The sequence below is a fragment of the Desmodus rotundus genome, chromosome 6 (assembly GCF_022682495.2).
Source record: "Desmodus rotundus isolate HL8 chromosome 6, HLdesRot8A.1, whole genome shotgun sequence".
Taxonomy (NCBI): Eukaryota; Metazoa; Chordata; class Mammalia; order Chiroptera; family Phyllostomidae; genus Desmodus; species Desmodus rotundus.
This window is the reverse complement of record NC_071392.1, coordinates 134,092,094-134,109,052: the sequence shown is the minus strand read 5'-3', so window position 1 is coordinate 134,109,052 and position 16,959 is coordinate 134,092,094. Positions and strand designations below refer to the sequence as shown.

Below are 16,959 nucleotides of genomic sequence, written 5' to 3'. Positions count from 1 at the left end.
AGTTTTAAGAGGATGATAGACAGAACAGTAGTTAAGTATTTGGGCTTGTTAGTGCTTTGCAAATACAAATTAAAGACAGAAATTTGGTAATTAAGCAAGACTTGCAATTACAGTGTCTCAAAGCAGTTATCTCTGTTTCAGCAGGACTTTTCAGCAGTTTACCAAACTTTTAGTGCTTGCTGCATGTATGGTCTCATGGTGGGGGTGGAGGTCCACACACATTGAGCCTGCCTTCTCTTCTAATAAAGAAAATAGGAAATGTTTAATAAGATTTATAAGGAATAAAGTGGAAAAGGAAACAATACCTACAGAAAAGATGCTGAGTCAAAGCATGTGTGTGCATACGCCTTCCACATGCAAGTCTTTGTGAGTGTGGGCTAAAGGCATGTGTGGAAAGTGGTGGGGTAAGGGGATTCTGTTACCTGGGACTAATGAAAACACCATCATCTAAAAGATTATGGTTACAGAATGGCAGAAGAAACAATGGAACAAAGACACAGAAAGGGGTCCCAGGAACAAGGAGTTACTCAGTTTTATTGGAGCAGTTTTCTTAATGGGGATCAGGGAAAGAAGTAAGCCCTCAAAAAATGATTTGAGTGACTACATCCTCTATTCTCCCAAGGAAGATATGTGACTAGTATGATTCTAGAGGCACTGGACAAAAACTGATTTGTTACATACAAAAAATGCTTCAAGTTCTCAGACTCAGCTATCAGGTGGGACCCCAGTTGTGAAGGGCTAAACTGGAGTGCCAAAGTATGTGAACAGTAGTGGGAAACAAGACAGGACAGCTGAAATGGGATACTGTTGTGAAGCGCTTATTCTGACCACAACGTAAAACCACTTCAAGATGTTAGTAAGGGAGTAAAAGCAATCAAAGATGCAATTCAAAAAGAACTACCCAGCAGCAGTGTATAAGAGAGCAGGGGGAGAGAACCAAAAGGAGCTTCAACATGTGCTTGAGGTAGAAATGTTGGGCAAGCAAAAGAAATGGCAGGGCTGGCAACGAAATGAAGCGCACATTCAAGTGAGGGTTCAAGATGAAGATCTGCAAGTCATGCAGAGAAAAGAGGTGAAACTAAGAAAATGAAGGAGACAGACAAAGTAACAAGCTCCCAGGGAGGAGAGATAATCTTGGGGTCACAGGGATAATCTCTTCTGAAGGACAATGGTTATAACAAGAAATTTAATAAGATAGCTGAAACTAATGTTTGGGAAAACAAACCCACTTATTTCTCAAACATGTGCAGTTTACTGAATGTCAATTATTCCTCAATAAAATAGTTTTAAAAATTCTGTTATTCATGTTTACACTCTGAAAAGAGAAATATTTCTAAGCTAATAGGAAAACAATCTCTGTATCTCTCTTAGCTTCCCTCAGAACCATACTCAATAGAATGATCTACATTATCAACATGGTACAAACCATTAAGAGACAGAAAGGAATATCTAAAAATAAGTTTGGAGGTCCCTACTAACAGGACAAGGGACACAATTAATGATCTCAAAGATTAAAGCATTCTTTTCTGTTGGATCTTTGGGAACAATTTGAAGACTTACTCTCTCCTAAAATGAGCTAAACTTTCACTGGTTAAAAGATTTTTAGTATTTTGATTTGTTCCCCAAAATATACTTAGAACTACTATTGCTTTTAAAAATAACAAAATAAATAACAAAAGAAGCTAGAGTGCAACTCAACTATTCTTTTCCAGTGTGATAAGCTACAACTTAAACAGACCTCCAAAAGTGAGAGATGTAGACTAGGCAGGAACCCATTAAGCAAAAACAAAGGGGTAACTTTCATCTTATCCAAACTTTTGAAGTTCTGTTGTTTTTCAGATATATGTAATTGAAATTCGTATAGGTAGAGGATTAAAAATAAAAGTAATTTTATTTTAGTTAAGTATAGAAATAAAAATACTGTAAATCATAAAGGGGAAACAATACAGATTACTCACTGACAAATTTCTACCACCAGAAACAAAAGTGATTAATTAGGGAGAGTTTATCAGGAGAGGGATAACACTGAGATAAGACAGAAGGACTCTCAGGGAGAAAATGCGTTAACAGAACAGACTATGGATTCAACAGGCTGCCCAGCTGAGGTAAGAGAATTGTGTTTTGACTTATATAGTTTCATCAAGTTTGGTAAATGGGAGAAATATATTTAACCTTTTCTTCCAGGTGGAATAATGCTGACACACCCAGCATAAGGTTCTATCCACCAGATCAGCTCTGACCCAGGGGTAGCATAATGGATCCCTTCCTTGGCAGGTAACTTTCGTATTATTTTAATCACGTAATTGTCTTCATAAACACACTAAGGACAAAATAAATATAAATTTAAAACTGAAGCATGGTTGAAAATAAGGAAACTGAACAGTGCTTTTATTTATACAAGAAGCACTTCAAAAATGTTTGCAAGAATATACTATAGTCTCAATAGAAAAGGATTAGAATGCATACCACCTTTTTCCAATTCAATTCACTTTAAGAATTATCCTTAGAAATGCTCTTTTAAGTACTATTATTGAGAGTGTTAGCATACTTCACAAAGAAAGCAGAAAACTCCATATATCAAGTTTAATTTTCACTCTACCTTTCCTTGCTACATTCCATAATAAATGCTAAATCAGCATACCAATGCAAACTGTTTTTGCAGAGAACACTTTGATTAATATACTTGACATTTTAAAAACACTTAAAGAGTTTATAGGACTTAAGACATCTTTTCTGACTTTCTAGACCAGTTCAGTGTCCTAGGAAGTATTAAAGGCAGTCAAAGTTAAACCCTCCCAAGTGTTTTCAACCATTAAGTCTGTTACTAACTCCACCTCTTTCAGGCTTTGGATTTTGAGTTGTCTGTTTGCCAACCACAAGCCTTACAATCAACTACAGTTAATGATTACATTAAAAAAGAGACAAACAAAGAAACAAACAAACCCATCTTCACACACATTTGTGTTTTTAAAAAATCTACTTGAAGAGATGTAACATTCTATACCTCCTTGCCTGATCCATCCAAAGGTGAATACAAAGTTTGAGAAACACTCTTCTGAAGAAATAAGTTTGGGCCCCTAGAAGACTTTGGTAAACACTAGTTCCAACACTACAAATAACTGAGCTTTTACTTAAGTTTAGAACTATGCTAAAACCTGACAATGATACTGATAAAAAGAACAATAAAGATAATATAAATTACAGATTACCTTTTAGAAGAGAAATAATGGAGGGTAGGCTACAAATCCATTTATAGCATTCCAAACTACGGGAGGAAGGCACAAAGGTCAACGGAATACTGAAGGGATCCCTGTGGGTAAGGAGGTGTCCTTGAGGAACTGTGGGAATTCAGGCACAGAAGTATAGCTCTGCTAAATTATGACAGGCCTTGAAAAAGCAAGAGTGTAACCCTATCAGCACTAGAGAGTAACCAAAGATTTCTAAAGGGTGATAGTCTTTAAGAGAGAGAAAAATAAAAGCCTCAGATCACATACAAATACATTCAGTGGGAAGAAGGGTGGAGTCAAATGAATCAGCTGCGAGATTAATATAGTAATCCAAGAGGAGAGTACAAAAGAGGTTTATTGGGATGCCCTGGATGGTGTGGCTCAGTGGACTGAGCCCCACCCTGCAAATATAAGGGTTGCTGGTTCAATTCCCAGTCAGGGCACATACCTGGGTTGCAGGCCAGGTCCCCAGTTGGGGGCATGTGATAGGCAACCAATCCATGTATCTCTTGCATGTTTCTTTCCCTCTCTTTCTCACTCCTTTCCCCTTCCCCTCTCTCTGAAAGTAAATAAGTAAAATCTAAACAGGCTGGGAGTGATGTGAAGTGAGAAGCCAATGCATATAAATGAGCTCTTAAATCTGGGCAACTGAGAAAACAGGAGGTCGAGGGACCGAAAGGAGAAATGAGCCAGGAGAACTGGCAAGGGGAAAGGAACAAAGTCGGAGTCTGAGGCAAACAAAGGGGTGTGTGTGTGTGTGTGTGTGTGTGTGTGTGTGTGTGTGTATACAGGACTGGAGGAAGAGAAAACTGAACCAGGAAAATAACTTTTTTGTCATTTAAAATTATATGCAGAATTTACATATTTATGGTTTACAAAGAGTTACCCTAGAAATAAATATGTCTAAGCAAATTGTAATGGTGGAGGAAGATCAGGATAAGTTAAATTAAGGGAGATAGCTCAGTTCTATTAAAAGGTAAGCAATTAATAAGTTGAATGATTTATGAAAAAAGAATTGGAAAAAAAATCTCCTAAACCACAGCTAACTATATATTCTTACCAGGTCCTTCCATGAGTTTTAAGACACTTCAATAATCTCTATAATAAACCTTCTCAACACTATAGATAACACCTAATATGATGTGAAGAATTCACCTAAACTCAACTTGAGGAAACATCTCTTCAAATATGGGATAGAATGCTGAATGCATCCAAACAGAGAACGGAAAATAATGCCAGGAGTCAAAACAGAGAAAAGTAACTGACAACTGGCACCAGAGGCTTCATTTTCAGATTTAGGTTTATATTTTTTTCTTTGGTTAAAATTTTATTTTATTGATTATGCTATTACAGTTGTCCTAATTTTTCCCCCTTTCTGCCTCCACCAAGCACCCCCCACACCCTCACTATGTTCATAGTGGAAATCCTACTATTGTTCATGTCCATGGGTCATGCATAAAAGTTCTTTGGCTACTCCATTTCCTATACTGTCCTTCTCATCTCCATGGCTATTCTATAACTACCTATTTATACTAATTAATCCCCATAACTCTTCACCCATTCCCCCATGTCCCCCTCCAATCAGCAACCATCAAAACTCTCTGTATCCATGATTCTGTCTCTGTTCTTTGCTTAATTCGTTTGTTAGATTCAATTGTTGACAGATGTGTCTTTACTGCCATTTTATTGTTCACAGTTTTGATCTTATTCTTAAATAAGTCCCTGTAACATTTCATATAATAATGGCTTGGTGACAATGAACTCCTTTAGCTTTTTCTTGTCTGGGAACTCTTTATCTGCCCTATTGATTCTAAATGATATCTTTGCTGGGTAGAACAATCTTTGCTATAGGTCCCTGCTTTTCATGACTTTGAATATTTCTTGCCAATCCCTTCTAGCCTGCAAAGTTTATTTTGAGAAATTAACTGGCAGTCTTATGGGAATTCCCCTGTAGGTAACTATCGGCCATGTATAACATGCTTCTGTGTATAATGCTCACCCATGTTTTGACTCAAACTATCAGGAATAAAGAGCTTTTGTTTTAATTTTTTTAATTCAATTTTTCATTTATTTAAATTTAGAAACAAAACCAATTATCATATTCCAGGATGTTACTTTGCATATGGATATCATTATTGATTTCTAGAGTTACAGTTTTAAAGCATAAGCATAAGTAAAAGAATTAAAAATATTACAGAGATACAGAATTAGCACTACCCATTATAATGTGAATGCTTATTTTTCCCTCAAAAGTTTGGGGAAAAAAACTGCATTATACACAACAAAATATGGTAACTGCTTTTATCTTTCTGCTTTTAAGATTCTCTCTTTATTTCTGGCCAAGATGGAGGCATAGGTAGATACACTTTGCCTCCTCACACAACCAAAAGAAGAAAAACAACAAATTTAAAAACAAAAAATAACCAGAACTGCCAGAAAATCAAACTGTATGGAAGTCTGACAACCAAGGAGTTAAAAGAAGAAACATTCATCTAGACCAGTAGGAGGGGTGGACAGGACATCTGGCAAAGTGGCAGCTGGAGGACTGTTGCAGGTGAGGCACTGGCTGGAGGAGAGGCCAGTCCCATATTTGCAAGCGGACAAACTGGAACAACTGGGGACTGATACAGACCGTGAAACCCAGAGTTCCAGTGTGGGGAAATAAAGCCTCAAAACCTCTGACTGAAAAAACCTGAGGGTAGTGGTAGCAGGAGAAACTCCCAGCCTTACACGAGATGTTGTTGGAGACACCCACAGGGTCCTAGAAGGTACAAAGGGCAAGCCTCCTGAGGATCAGCACCAAAAGGGCCAAATTTGCTTGTGGGTAGTGGAGGAAGTGACTGAAAGCCAGCAGAAAGCTAAGCAAGAACCTTGTTCCCTCTCAGACACCTCACCCACATATGACACCCCAATGCAGTGACGTGGGTTGCTGTGCCCCGGTGAATCCTCAGGCTCCACCCCTTACTATATAACAGGTGCGCTGAAACAAAAATATATGGGCCAAATGAAAAAACAGATCAAAGCTCCAGAAAAAATACAGCTAAGTGAAGAAGAGATAGCCAACCTATCAGATGCAGAGCTCAAAACACTGGTAATCAGAATACTCACAGAAAGGGTTGAGTATGGTTGCAAAATAGAGAAAAAAGGGAAGGCTCTGAAAAGTGAAATAGAGGAAAATGGATAGAAGTAAAGGGAAGGAAACTGGGACTCAAACCAACCATTTGGAGCAGAAGGAAGAAATAAACTTCCAAACAGAACAGAATGAAAAAACAAGAATTAAAAAAAAAATGATGAGAGGCTTAGGAACCTCTAGGACAACTTTAACTGTTCCAACATTCAAACCATAGGGATGCCAGAAGAAGAGGAAGAGCAACAAATTGAAAACTTATTTGAAAAAATAATGAAGGAGAACTTCCCCAATTTGGTGAAGGAAATAGAGGAAGTCCGGGAAGCTCAGAGAATCCCAAAGAAGTTGGAACCAAGGAAGGACACACCAAGGTACATCACCATTACATTACCCAAGAGTAAAGATAAAGGAAAGAATCTTAAAAGCGGCAAGAGAAAAGGAAATAGTTACCTACAAAGGAGAGCCCATAAGACTATCAGCTGATTTCTCAAAAGAAATCTTACAGGCAAGAAAGGGCTGGGAAAAAAGTATTCTAAGTCATGAAAGGAAGGACCTCCATCCAAGATTACTCTATCCAGCAAAGCTATCATTCAGAATGGAAGAGCAGATAAAGAACTTCCCAGATAAGGTCAAGTTAAAGGAGTTCATCATCACCATGCCCTTATTACATGAAATGTTAAATGGACTTATCTAAGAAAAAGGAGAAGATCAAAAATATGAACAGTAAAATGAAAACAAACTCACAACTATTAACAACTTAACCTAAAGAAAGAACAACAAAAACAAACTAAGCAAACAAGTAGAACAGGAACAGATTCACAGAAATAGAGATCTGGAGGGTTATCAGCAGGGAGGTGGAGGGGGGAGTGTGAGGGAAAAGGTACAGGAATAAGAAGCATAAATGGTAGGTACAAAATAGACAGGGGAAGGTTAAGAATAGTATGGGAAATGGAGAAGCCAAAGAACTTATATGTATGACCCACAGACATGAACTAAGGTGGAAGAATGATGGTGGCAGGGAGAGTGCAGGGTGGAGGAGGATAAAGGGTAGAAAAAAAATGAGACAACATAATACCATAATCAATACATTAAACGTAAAAAAAAATAAAAGAAAAAAGGATTCTCTATCTTTAAACTTTGGCATTTTAATTAGGATGTGTCTTGGAGTGGGCCTCTTTGTATCCATCTTGTTTGGGACTCTGTGCTTCCAGGACTTGCATGTTTATTTCCTTCACCAAATTTCTTCCATTACTTTTCAAATAGATTTCCAATTTCTTGCTTTCTCTTCTCCTTCTGGTACGTCTCTGATGCGAATACTGGAACGTTTGAAATTGTCCCAGAAGCTGCTTACTGTATACTTATATTTTTGGATTCTTTTTTCTTCCTGTTCTGATTGTTGTTTTTGTTTCCTCATGTTCCAAATCATTGATTTGATTCTCAGCTCCATCCATTCATCCACTTTACAGTTGTTTATCTGTGAATTGTACTTTAGTTCATTTAGTGTATTCTTCGCTTCTGAATGGATCTTTTTTATGATGCTGAGATCCTCATTAAGTTCCTTGAGTATCCTTATAACCAGTATTTTGAGCTCTGCATCTGAGAGATTGTTTATTTCAATTTCATTTAGCTCTTTTTCTGGAGTTTTTATCTGTTCTTTCATTTGGGCCATGTTTCTTTGTCTGTTCATTTTCGCAGCCTCCCTGTGTTTGTTTCTAGAGCCGTTATGAATCTGTGTCATCCACTGAGTGGGCTGGCTTTGGGTTTCTGGGGTGGTGCAAGCCAAGATCAACCCCCACCTGTGTTTTGTCTGGGGCCACCCTGCCTGAGCTGTAAAGCAATCTTGAGATGGCTGCTACTTGTGCTGGGCCAAGCTGTGAATTTAAGCTGGTTCCTGCTGCCGCTGTGCTTGGGACCACTGAGCAAGAGGTATGGGGCCTGGGGGCTCCCAGAGGCTGGCAGTTGCTTGTTTGAGAGGATTTAGGAAGGTCTGAAGAAAGAGTCAAGACCAGCCATTCATATGGAACAGCAGCTTGGGTGGGCCATCAAGTTTGATAGGACAGAGTCTTGGGGCATATCCAGGGTGGGGCAAACAATGAACAATGTTAGCCAGGTTGGTGGAGTCTCAGATATGGCTCCAGCCTGCTGGCTTTGTGGCTCTGTTGGGGGAGGGTTCTGAAAAGGGACAATGACTTCTGTCCACCTTTCTGTCTGGGAGAATGCTGTCCCCCAGCTGTCGCCTTGATGCCAGACACTTCATTTCTCCCTGTATGCCACTGGTGCCTTAAGCTGCTACCCCAGTGCTGGAGCTCAGACGTAGGAAGTCTGAGGAATTCCCCTGTATGGGTTAAGAGGAACTGCTTGTGACTCCAGAATTTTCTTCCAGTGATTAATTCACACTGATTTTTCAGCCAGAAATTATGGGGACTTACCTTCCTAGCACTGGAACCCTGAACTGGGGTGCCTGGTGTGGGGCTAGGACTCCTCACTCCCAAGATATCCCTCCTTAATTTTTATCCACCACATGTGGATGTGGGACCAGCCCATTCCACTTCTGCACCCCTCCTACCAGTCTGGATAAATGTGGTTTCTTTTAATTCTGTAGTTGTCAGACTTCCATTCAACTCAACTTTTGATGGTTCTGAGTGATGGTTTTTCTATATTTTAGTTGCAATTTTGGTGTGGTTGTCGAGGAGGCAAGCCATGTTTACCTATGCTGCCATCCTGACCAGATGTCAGATTTAGGTATATAAAGCAAAAACACCACCAGGATACACGAGAAGCCCTGAAACAAACCCCAAACTGCAGTAAATTGAATCTTGTCCTCAATATTACCCCTCTAAGAAAACACTGAAAATTAACTCATAACGTGAAAGTTAACTTTGGTTTCAGGAATCTCTACAATATTAACTCAATTAAATCAATTTTATTTTGAAGTTATTTTCAACATATACCTGACAAGCACCTGGATCTGAGATTTGCTTTATAAATTTAATAATCTTGTGAACACAATAGATAACAAATAATACCAAAGGTCCTTTCAGGATTAAAAAACAACCACCACCAACACCATATAATCAAAAACTCTGGAATTTGTCAATTTTATAACTCTTCCCTTGGACAACTCTCTATCCTTCTAATTAGAAAGTTAAGTAGAATTAATTATTTCTAGACGGCTGGGGAGGAAGGCCCTAGAAAACATGCACAGAAATTGAGGAATACAAGTAAACATGTGACAATCCAAAGACAGAACTGGTAGGATTAACTGGCCAGAAGCACTGCAGCAAGCCAGAGACCCCAAGTGTTAATACAGAGTATCCACACCAGATCTGTGGGAGCCAGATTGTTCCTAATGGGCATGGGAGTCCGGCTTACAATTCTAAACTCCACCCTTAACAAAAGAGCCCAAGGACAAAGAGCGAGGACAAATTATGTGTAAAGATAAACAAAAGCAACTAATCTACGAAGATTTTCTAAATTCACAATGGTTTTCTTTAAATAAAAGCCTTTCTTGTATGACAGTTGCTCTCTAAATCCATTAAAGATAGGAACATAAAGATGCTTATACTCACAAAGAGCAATCTAAGTAAAATCAAAAATATTTTCTGAGTGAGAGGAGAAATAATGAGTGGGAAAGGAGGATTCAGGAATAGTTTTTACAAAATCCCTGATTTACTAGGATGTGCTTGCCTTACTTTCCTCTAAAGACTGAAGAAAATAACAAACCCTGCCAACAAGATCAGAGATTCATTCTATTTCATCTTAACCAAAATAAAGTATACAATAGTTTTATTTTTAAGTTCTGCAGGGCCACATGTATAATTAAAATGATCTGTTATTTTAAAGTGAAGCTGTATGGGCCTCTGGTGTGCAGAGCTCTGTTTACTACCCTACAGCAAACTATCCCTAGAAACTCCTACTTTCTATCTCCCACTTTCCTAATCCGGGAAAAATTAGAGGTTGCCAGGGGAAACCAGAAAGCAGAGAAGCAAATCAGTAACCTTAACAATATATGTAATTTAAAGTCAAGAGGCTCTGCTCTGAAGTCTGCAACACACAAACTTCTCTAATCTCAAAGCATTGGTGGAATAAAAACTGCCATTTCTTTGTGAATCAGAAATAATCTTAAACTTATTTGAAGTTCAGAGCTGTGTTCTGAATGCCATGAATTTTGGAAAACTTACCTGATTGCAGTGTTCTGTGTCAGATCCCGTAACACGGGAACAGGAGAACTTACTATTCTAAGGAAAAACAAGAGAAGGAGCATCTATTTGTAAAGTGTAACTTTATAGATAAGTAGAAGTAAGATGTTGCTACGTTTGTTAGGCTTTAAGAAAGAGAAATCATTAAAACACACCAATAAAAACTATATCATAATAATTTACATCTTTAAAATAGGACTGTGTCTGCCTAGTCTGTCATCTCATCAATATAAAACAATTGTGGACAAAGGGCTTATCAGAATTTGTAAAGAATACCTATGGTACAAACCAACAGGGGTATGGAGGAACAGATAAATAAACAGAAAAATAGAACAGGTATTTTATAAATGAAGAAAACCAAATATTGGCCTCATTCTCATTAGTAATCAGAGAAATGCAACTCTAAACCACAACGAAATGCCAAACAGCACCCATCAGGTTGACAAAAATTAAGGCTGTGATAATTCCAACGGTTTTGCAAGAACAGAGAATAACAAGAGCTCTCACAAACTGCTGTTGAGATTATAAAATAGTGTAATCACTTTGGAAGATGACCCAATATTTAGAAAAAATAAAGATACACATACTCATAACCAGCAAATTTTATTCCTGGATATACACCTTTGAGCAGCAGCTCTTAAGCTCGGACCTCAGAACCCTTTTAAACTCTTAAAAACTGAGGGCCCCAAAGACTTTTTATTTTGGTTTTAGTCTATCAAAATTTACCTAACAAAAAATGAAATGAATAAATTTAAAAATTACTAACTTAAAGATAGCAACAATACACCTATTGCATGTTAAGTTAAATAACATTTTAAATAAAAACTATTTTACAAAGCAAAACAAAAAAATGAGATCATTGTTTTACATTTTTGAAAATTTCTTTACCATCTATCTTAACAGCTTGATTCTCTTATATGCTTCTGATTCAATTTCTTGAGATTATCATGCTACGTATAGCCTCTGGAAAACTACATTGCATGCTCAAGAGAGAAAAAGTGACAATGGTAAATAACACCACAATGTCTATGTATTATTAAGAAAATAGTTTTGACCTTATGGCTTTCCTGAAAGGGTTTTAGGGAACCTCCTGGGCTCCCTACACAAAGTAACACAGCTATTAATATCAAAGAGCTGGGTTCTGACATCAAGATTCTTTTTAGTTCAACAGGCTTCCTGTTGTTTTGTTTTCTCGCCATTACTAGAAAACAGAACATTTAGGCAACAAGGTAAAAATGTTAACTAAACTTAGTCCCAGGTACCCCAATTATACACAAACAAATACTTACTGATCTGGAAGAATGGCTTCTTCATCCAAAGAAAACTTTCCTTGAATCCCATGACATAGTTCAGGTGGTAAATCCACTGGCTGTGAATAAATGCATTCCTGATTTTATACCCAAAAGAATGGAAAGTAGGGACTCTAACACATACTTGTACACCAAAATCATAGTAGCATTATTCTTAATATCCAAAAGATGGAAACAACTCAAGTTCCCATCAACAGATGAACGGATGAACAAAAGTTGGTATATACATATAATAGGTATTATTCAGCCACAAAAAGTTAAGTAAAATTCTTGCCACATGCTACAACTTACATTAACCTTGAAAACATGCTAAGTGAAATGAATCAGACACAAAAACCCCCCAAATACTGTATAATTCTATTTAAGTGAGGTATCAAGAACAGGTAAATTCAGAGAGACAGGAAGTAAGAGAGAGGTTCAGAGGGTGGGAAGTGAAGAATGGGAAAGTACTATTTATTAATATTGTTTAATAGGTACAGAGTTTCTGATTGGAAAAATGAAAATGTTTTGGAAATGGATACTGGTGATGGTTGCACAATATTGTGTATGGTGTTAATGCTACTGAACTATAAACTTAAAAATGGTTAAAGCAATAAATTTTTTTATTTTACCAAAATCTTAAAAACACATTCCTAATTAACTAAATATAGTCTAAAAACACTTCATGACTGAAAAAAGAGACCATACCTCTGTGGAGCCTGTCTGGTATAGCTCTACAATGAAGTCATAGAGTGGGTGATATTTTCCAACAAATAAGACATCACTTCCAAGACTGTTTCTTTTAGCTATGGGGGAAGTAAGAAAAGAATAAAGAACAAACAATTACATCTGCAAGAGTGATATGTATGAGAATGAAATAAGCATCATCTAAATTCTAAAAATTTAATTACAAATTTACAAAAAATATTTAAAAGCAACAAGACTTGCATATGTGGTCTTCATAGAAATAAAATTCTAACAAAGTTTCAAAGATCAATGACTATCAGAAAAATTATCACTAAAAAATATCTGAATATAACATTGCAAGATGATAGACAAAGTTTTCATATTTATACAGAACTCAATTTCTTACTCTAAGAAATGAACATTCCCCGAGGAAACATGAATTGTATTTCCTCAGGGAATCTAACAACATCATGTAACAACAAAAGTTATTCTAAGGATGGCTGAAAGAGAAATTATTTCTATAGGCTTATTATACTGGCATTGAATAAATTTTCCAGTAGAGCTCAGCTTTGCAGTTTCCCTACACTTTGAACTGTCAGTAGCATGACAAAATACCGCTTTCTGTGCATAATAACATTTCAAAGTTAGCATTCTTGAGGGCAAATGCTTTTGTATCAACATAACCTTTCGAGCAAAGTTTCTGTTCTTTAGGGGAGATGATGGGAAAAAGGGAGAGAGAGGAAATTAATAATACCTCCCTAACACACAAAAATCCTTTTGTGAGTGGATGTCATATAAGAATCAAAAAGTTAAAGGATATTCTTAAAGTGGTGCTTATGAATTTAACAAACATTATAACTTAAAACTTTTTAACTACTATTTGATTTATGGACAAGTTTTAAGAAGCAAAGTTAACTTTTGTTATAAAGAGGTAAAATAAATGGTTTATGTCCCGTTTGAGAAATGTGACAAATGAAAGAAGAGGGTTGAATTTTACAAGAAAATGTAAAGTTTATATTACACAGACTGTTGACCAAGTGGCACTACAATTCTTACTCTCTTCTGGAGTGAGGTCTGGGTATACCTCTTCTAGGGCAGCTCGCAGCCTTCGCTCATCCACAAATGGCAACAGAGCAACACCTGGAGAAACAAATGCACACCACCCACTCCAGCTATTAGGATCATCTACATACCAACTAATCTTCAGTCTACCAATAAACATTTCTAGTAGAGTACCCCTCCTTATAGCAAAACATTTCGAAACTGAACTCTATTTAGACAAAATTAAGGTGTAAATGTATTCCACATGGTGTTAAAAGCAAAGATTCTTTACATTTCCCATCCTTAAAATGGCTCATGTAGAAAACCATGTTTGTTGAATCTTAACTGTGATGCTAAAATTTTTGAATTAAATGAACAAGTGGCCACCTGGACCTTACTTATGAGGATGCTCTTGGTCAAGCCAACTAATCTCACAAGGGCTTGAGGTTATCCTTTCATCTTTCTAGGACCTGGTTTCTTCTTTTGTAAAAACAGATCTGATTATACGGTGTCTTGGCTGGGTGGCTCAGTTGGTTGGAGCATTGCCTGGTACACCAAAAGGTTGTCAGTTCAATTCCCAGTTGGGGAGGATACAGGAGCAACGGATCAATGCCTCTCTCTCTACCCACCTCTCACTCCCCACCTTCAAAAAAAATCACACAACTAAAATACACAGAAGGGCTTTTCAACTAGAATATTTGAAATGTGCCTTCCAGCTCTAAAACTGCACAGTATTATGTTTACATTTTAAAACCTAATAATTATATACAAAACATTTTAAGAGACTTGCTTAAATAACTGGGGGGGAGGGTGGTGGTGGCACAGTGTAGAATAGGTGTTCATTTTCAGGCTGAAAATTGTCTTCTGAAGTGTGCTAGAATTAAGGCCATTGTTTTATTTGAACACATATGAATAATTTTCAAAGAGCACATTAGTAAGAACAGTACCTATTACTAGAAAAATATACAAAGTTATTGAAGTTATATATGTTCTGTTATATATACTATAGTATTTTGGCTATATAAAAATTTTTAAATACATAGTAAAGAGAAATGCTAAATACAGCTAAATAATTCTGAAACTATTGTTACTCAAAACTGCTATATTTGTTATTATTGCCTTTAAAATGATGATAAATGAAAGATTTCCTAAGTTGTCAGCAATCATTTATCTACCATATTTTCAAGGTTAGAAAACATGTTCAATTTTACCACCTAGAATATTTTTTAAAGTTAAAAAGAAGTAAGTTTTAATGTGAATTTTGAAGGTCTAAAAAGTGATCTCAAAGATATAAACACCTATCATCTGATTCAGGCTATTTGGTTATTGGAAAACACATGGAAAAAAACCTAGGGAGTTGTTCAAGTTTTATTTAGTCATACACTTAAGAAAACTTGTATCATAAAAAACTATAACATTATCTATCTTTTCTTTACTACCTACTAGATATAGGATCTAAACAAATTATCAGATTTTCCTACAATATTAACACTAGAAGCAAACTCCAAACAGTAAGCAACTTGCAGTGCAAATGACAGCAATGTTACTATGTTACTAAATAAGAAATCAGTCCTACTGGCCAGGGTAGGAAGGAATACCTTATACCCAGATGTGAAAATGGTAGTAACTGAGAGGGAGCTAATAGTAAAAATGACAATAGCAGCCACTATTTGTCTTAGCAATTATTTTCTATGTTACATGCATTAGCTCCTTTAACCCTCTCAACAACCAATAGGTAGGTAGCCCAAGTAAGGTAAACACAGCGGTCAGAGTCTTTGGGTTCAGATCTTTGTTCTGCCACTGTTTAACTGGTCAAATTACTTAAATTCTCTGTTCATATATAAAATGCCCAGTATTCAAAATGACTATGCAATATTCCTCATATATATACTAAGCAAATATTATGAAAATACATTATTATTATTACATATAATGTTGCTAAGTACACATGTTCAATAGATGTTGAAAAAGTACCCAGATACATTTAATCTACCTTTTTAAGATTTACTCAACTTAGACAAGAATTAATTTTAATAAGTTTTAAAGATATATATGGAAAAATAACTATATTTCCTAATAGTACTAAATTTTACCTCAAGAAAGGTGCATTCTTGCTACAGAGTAAATAAATTAAAATATTTAAATAAGCTATAATATGAAATATAAAAACATTAAAGGTCTGAGTTTAAAACCATCCTAAAATTCATTTGGAATCTCAAGGGACCCCAAATATCCAAAACAATCTTGGAAAAGTATAGGAGACTGTTCTGCATGGCGTGGACCCAGCTCCCACTCGGAAAGGCCAGTGGAAAGCAAGGTCCAGCACAAGGAAGCGCACGCGCGACCCATGCCCTTGGAAGGGTTCTCCCTTGGGGAATCAGGCCTGCATTGTACCTAGGCTGCTTTGAGACTTGCTTTTTGCTAAAACCTCCTCACCCAGAATTGAGGCAGCAAACTGCTAAACCTCCCAGGGAGGAGTGTTACCATTCAACCACATTTCCCTTTACATTTGCAAATATCCTTCCTTTTTCATGTAATTAGCAACATCCTCTCCTTTGTTTTCTGTGAAAGGTAACCACCTAATCAACCTGTGCATAGTAAATGAGGACCATCCTCTATGTGATGTGCCCAGAAAAAACAATAAAAGCCTCTCAAGGCAAAGGTTGGTGAGCTCTCCTCTTGAGAGAGTGGCCGAGTGGCCGTGCTGTCCCTTTTCCTCCACAGGACTCAGTAGTCCGTGTGAATTTGTCTCATCTCAGTCACAACGCCTTGGACACTGCGGGCCGGTGTCCACATCGGAAAAGAAAAACAAAGCTAGAGGACTGTACCTCCTGATTCAAAATTTATTGCTACAGTAATTAATTAGTATGATACTGGCTAATGGACTAATTAAAATAGTATGGTGTTGGCACAAGGACAGACACATTGATGAACATAAAGAAAGAGCCCAGAAATAAACCCTCACTACATACAGTCACATGATTTTCAATGAGGGGGCCAAGACCTGGGGAAAAGACAGACATTTCAATAAATGGTACTGGGAAACTGGATGCAGAAGAATACAGTTAAAGCCTTACTTTATACCATATATAAAAATCAATTCAAAATGAATCAAAGACCTAAATGTAAGAACTAGAACTAAAAACCTTTAGAAGGAAACAGAGAGAGGAAGGTTCATGACATTAAATTTAGCAATAATTTCTTGAATATTATACCAAAAGCAGAGGCAACAACAGGTCCAATAAAAACTGAACTTCATTAACATTAAAAACGTTTATGCATCAAAGAACACTACCAAAGGGGGAAGAGACAACCCACGGAATGTAAGAAAATATATGTCATGTAAGAGACTAGTGTCCAGAATACATAAAGTGTCCCTACTATACAAC

At 36.8% G+C, this 16,959-nt stretch overlaps 1 protein-coding gene across 3 annotated transcripts in view; it reads right to left on the bottom strand.

The window, feature by feature from the left end:
* The window catches only part of XRN2 (5'-3' exoribonuclease 2), a 115,270-nt gene that overhangs the window by 42,747 nt on the left and 55,564 nt on the right, over positions 1–16,959 (bottom strand). For all 3 annotated transcript variants that reach the window (XM_024559838.4, XM_053925948.2, XM_071221802.1), the window contains 4 exons: positions 13,586–13,669; positions 12,551–12,648; positions 11,843–11,922; positions 10,536–10,592 (listed from right to left, as the gene is read on the bottom strand). In XM_024559838.4, the coding sequence (XP_024415606.1) occupies positions 10,536–10,592; positions 11,843–11,922; positions 12,551–12,648; positions 13,586–13,669 (319 nt within the window). The remainder of the gene's footprint in view (positions 1–10,535; positions 10,593–11,842; positions 11,923–12,550; positions 12,649–13,585; positions 13,670–16,959) is intronic.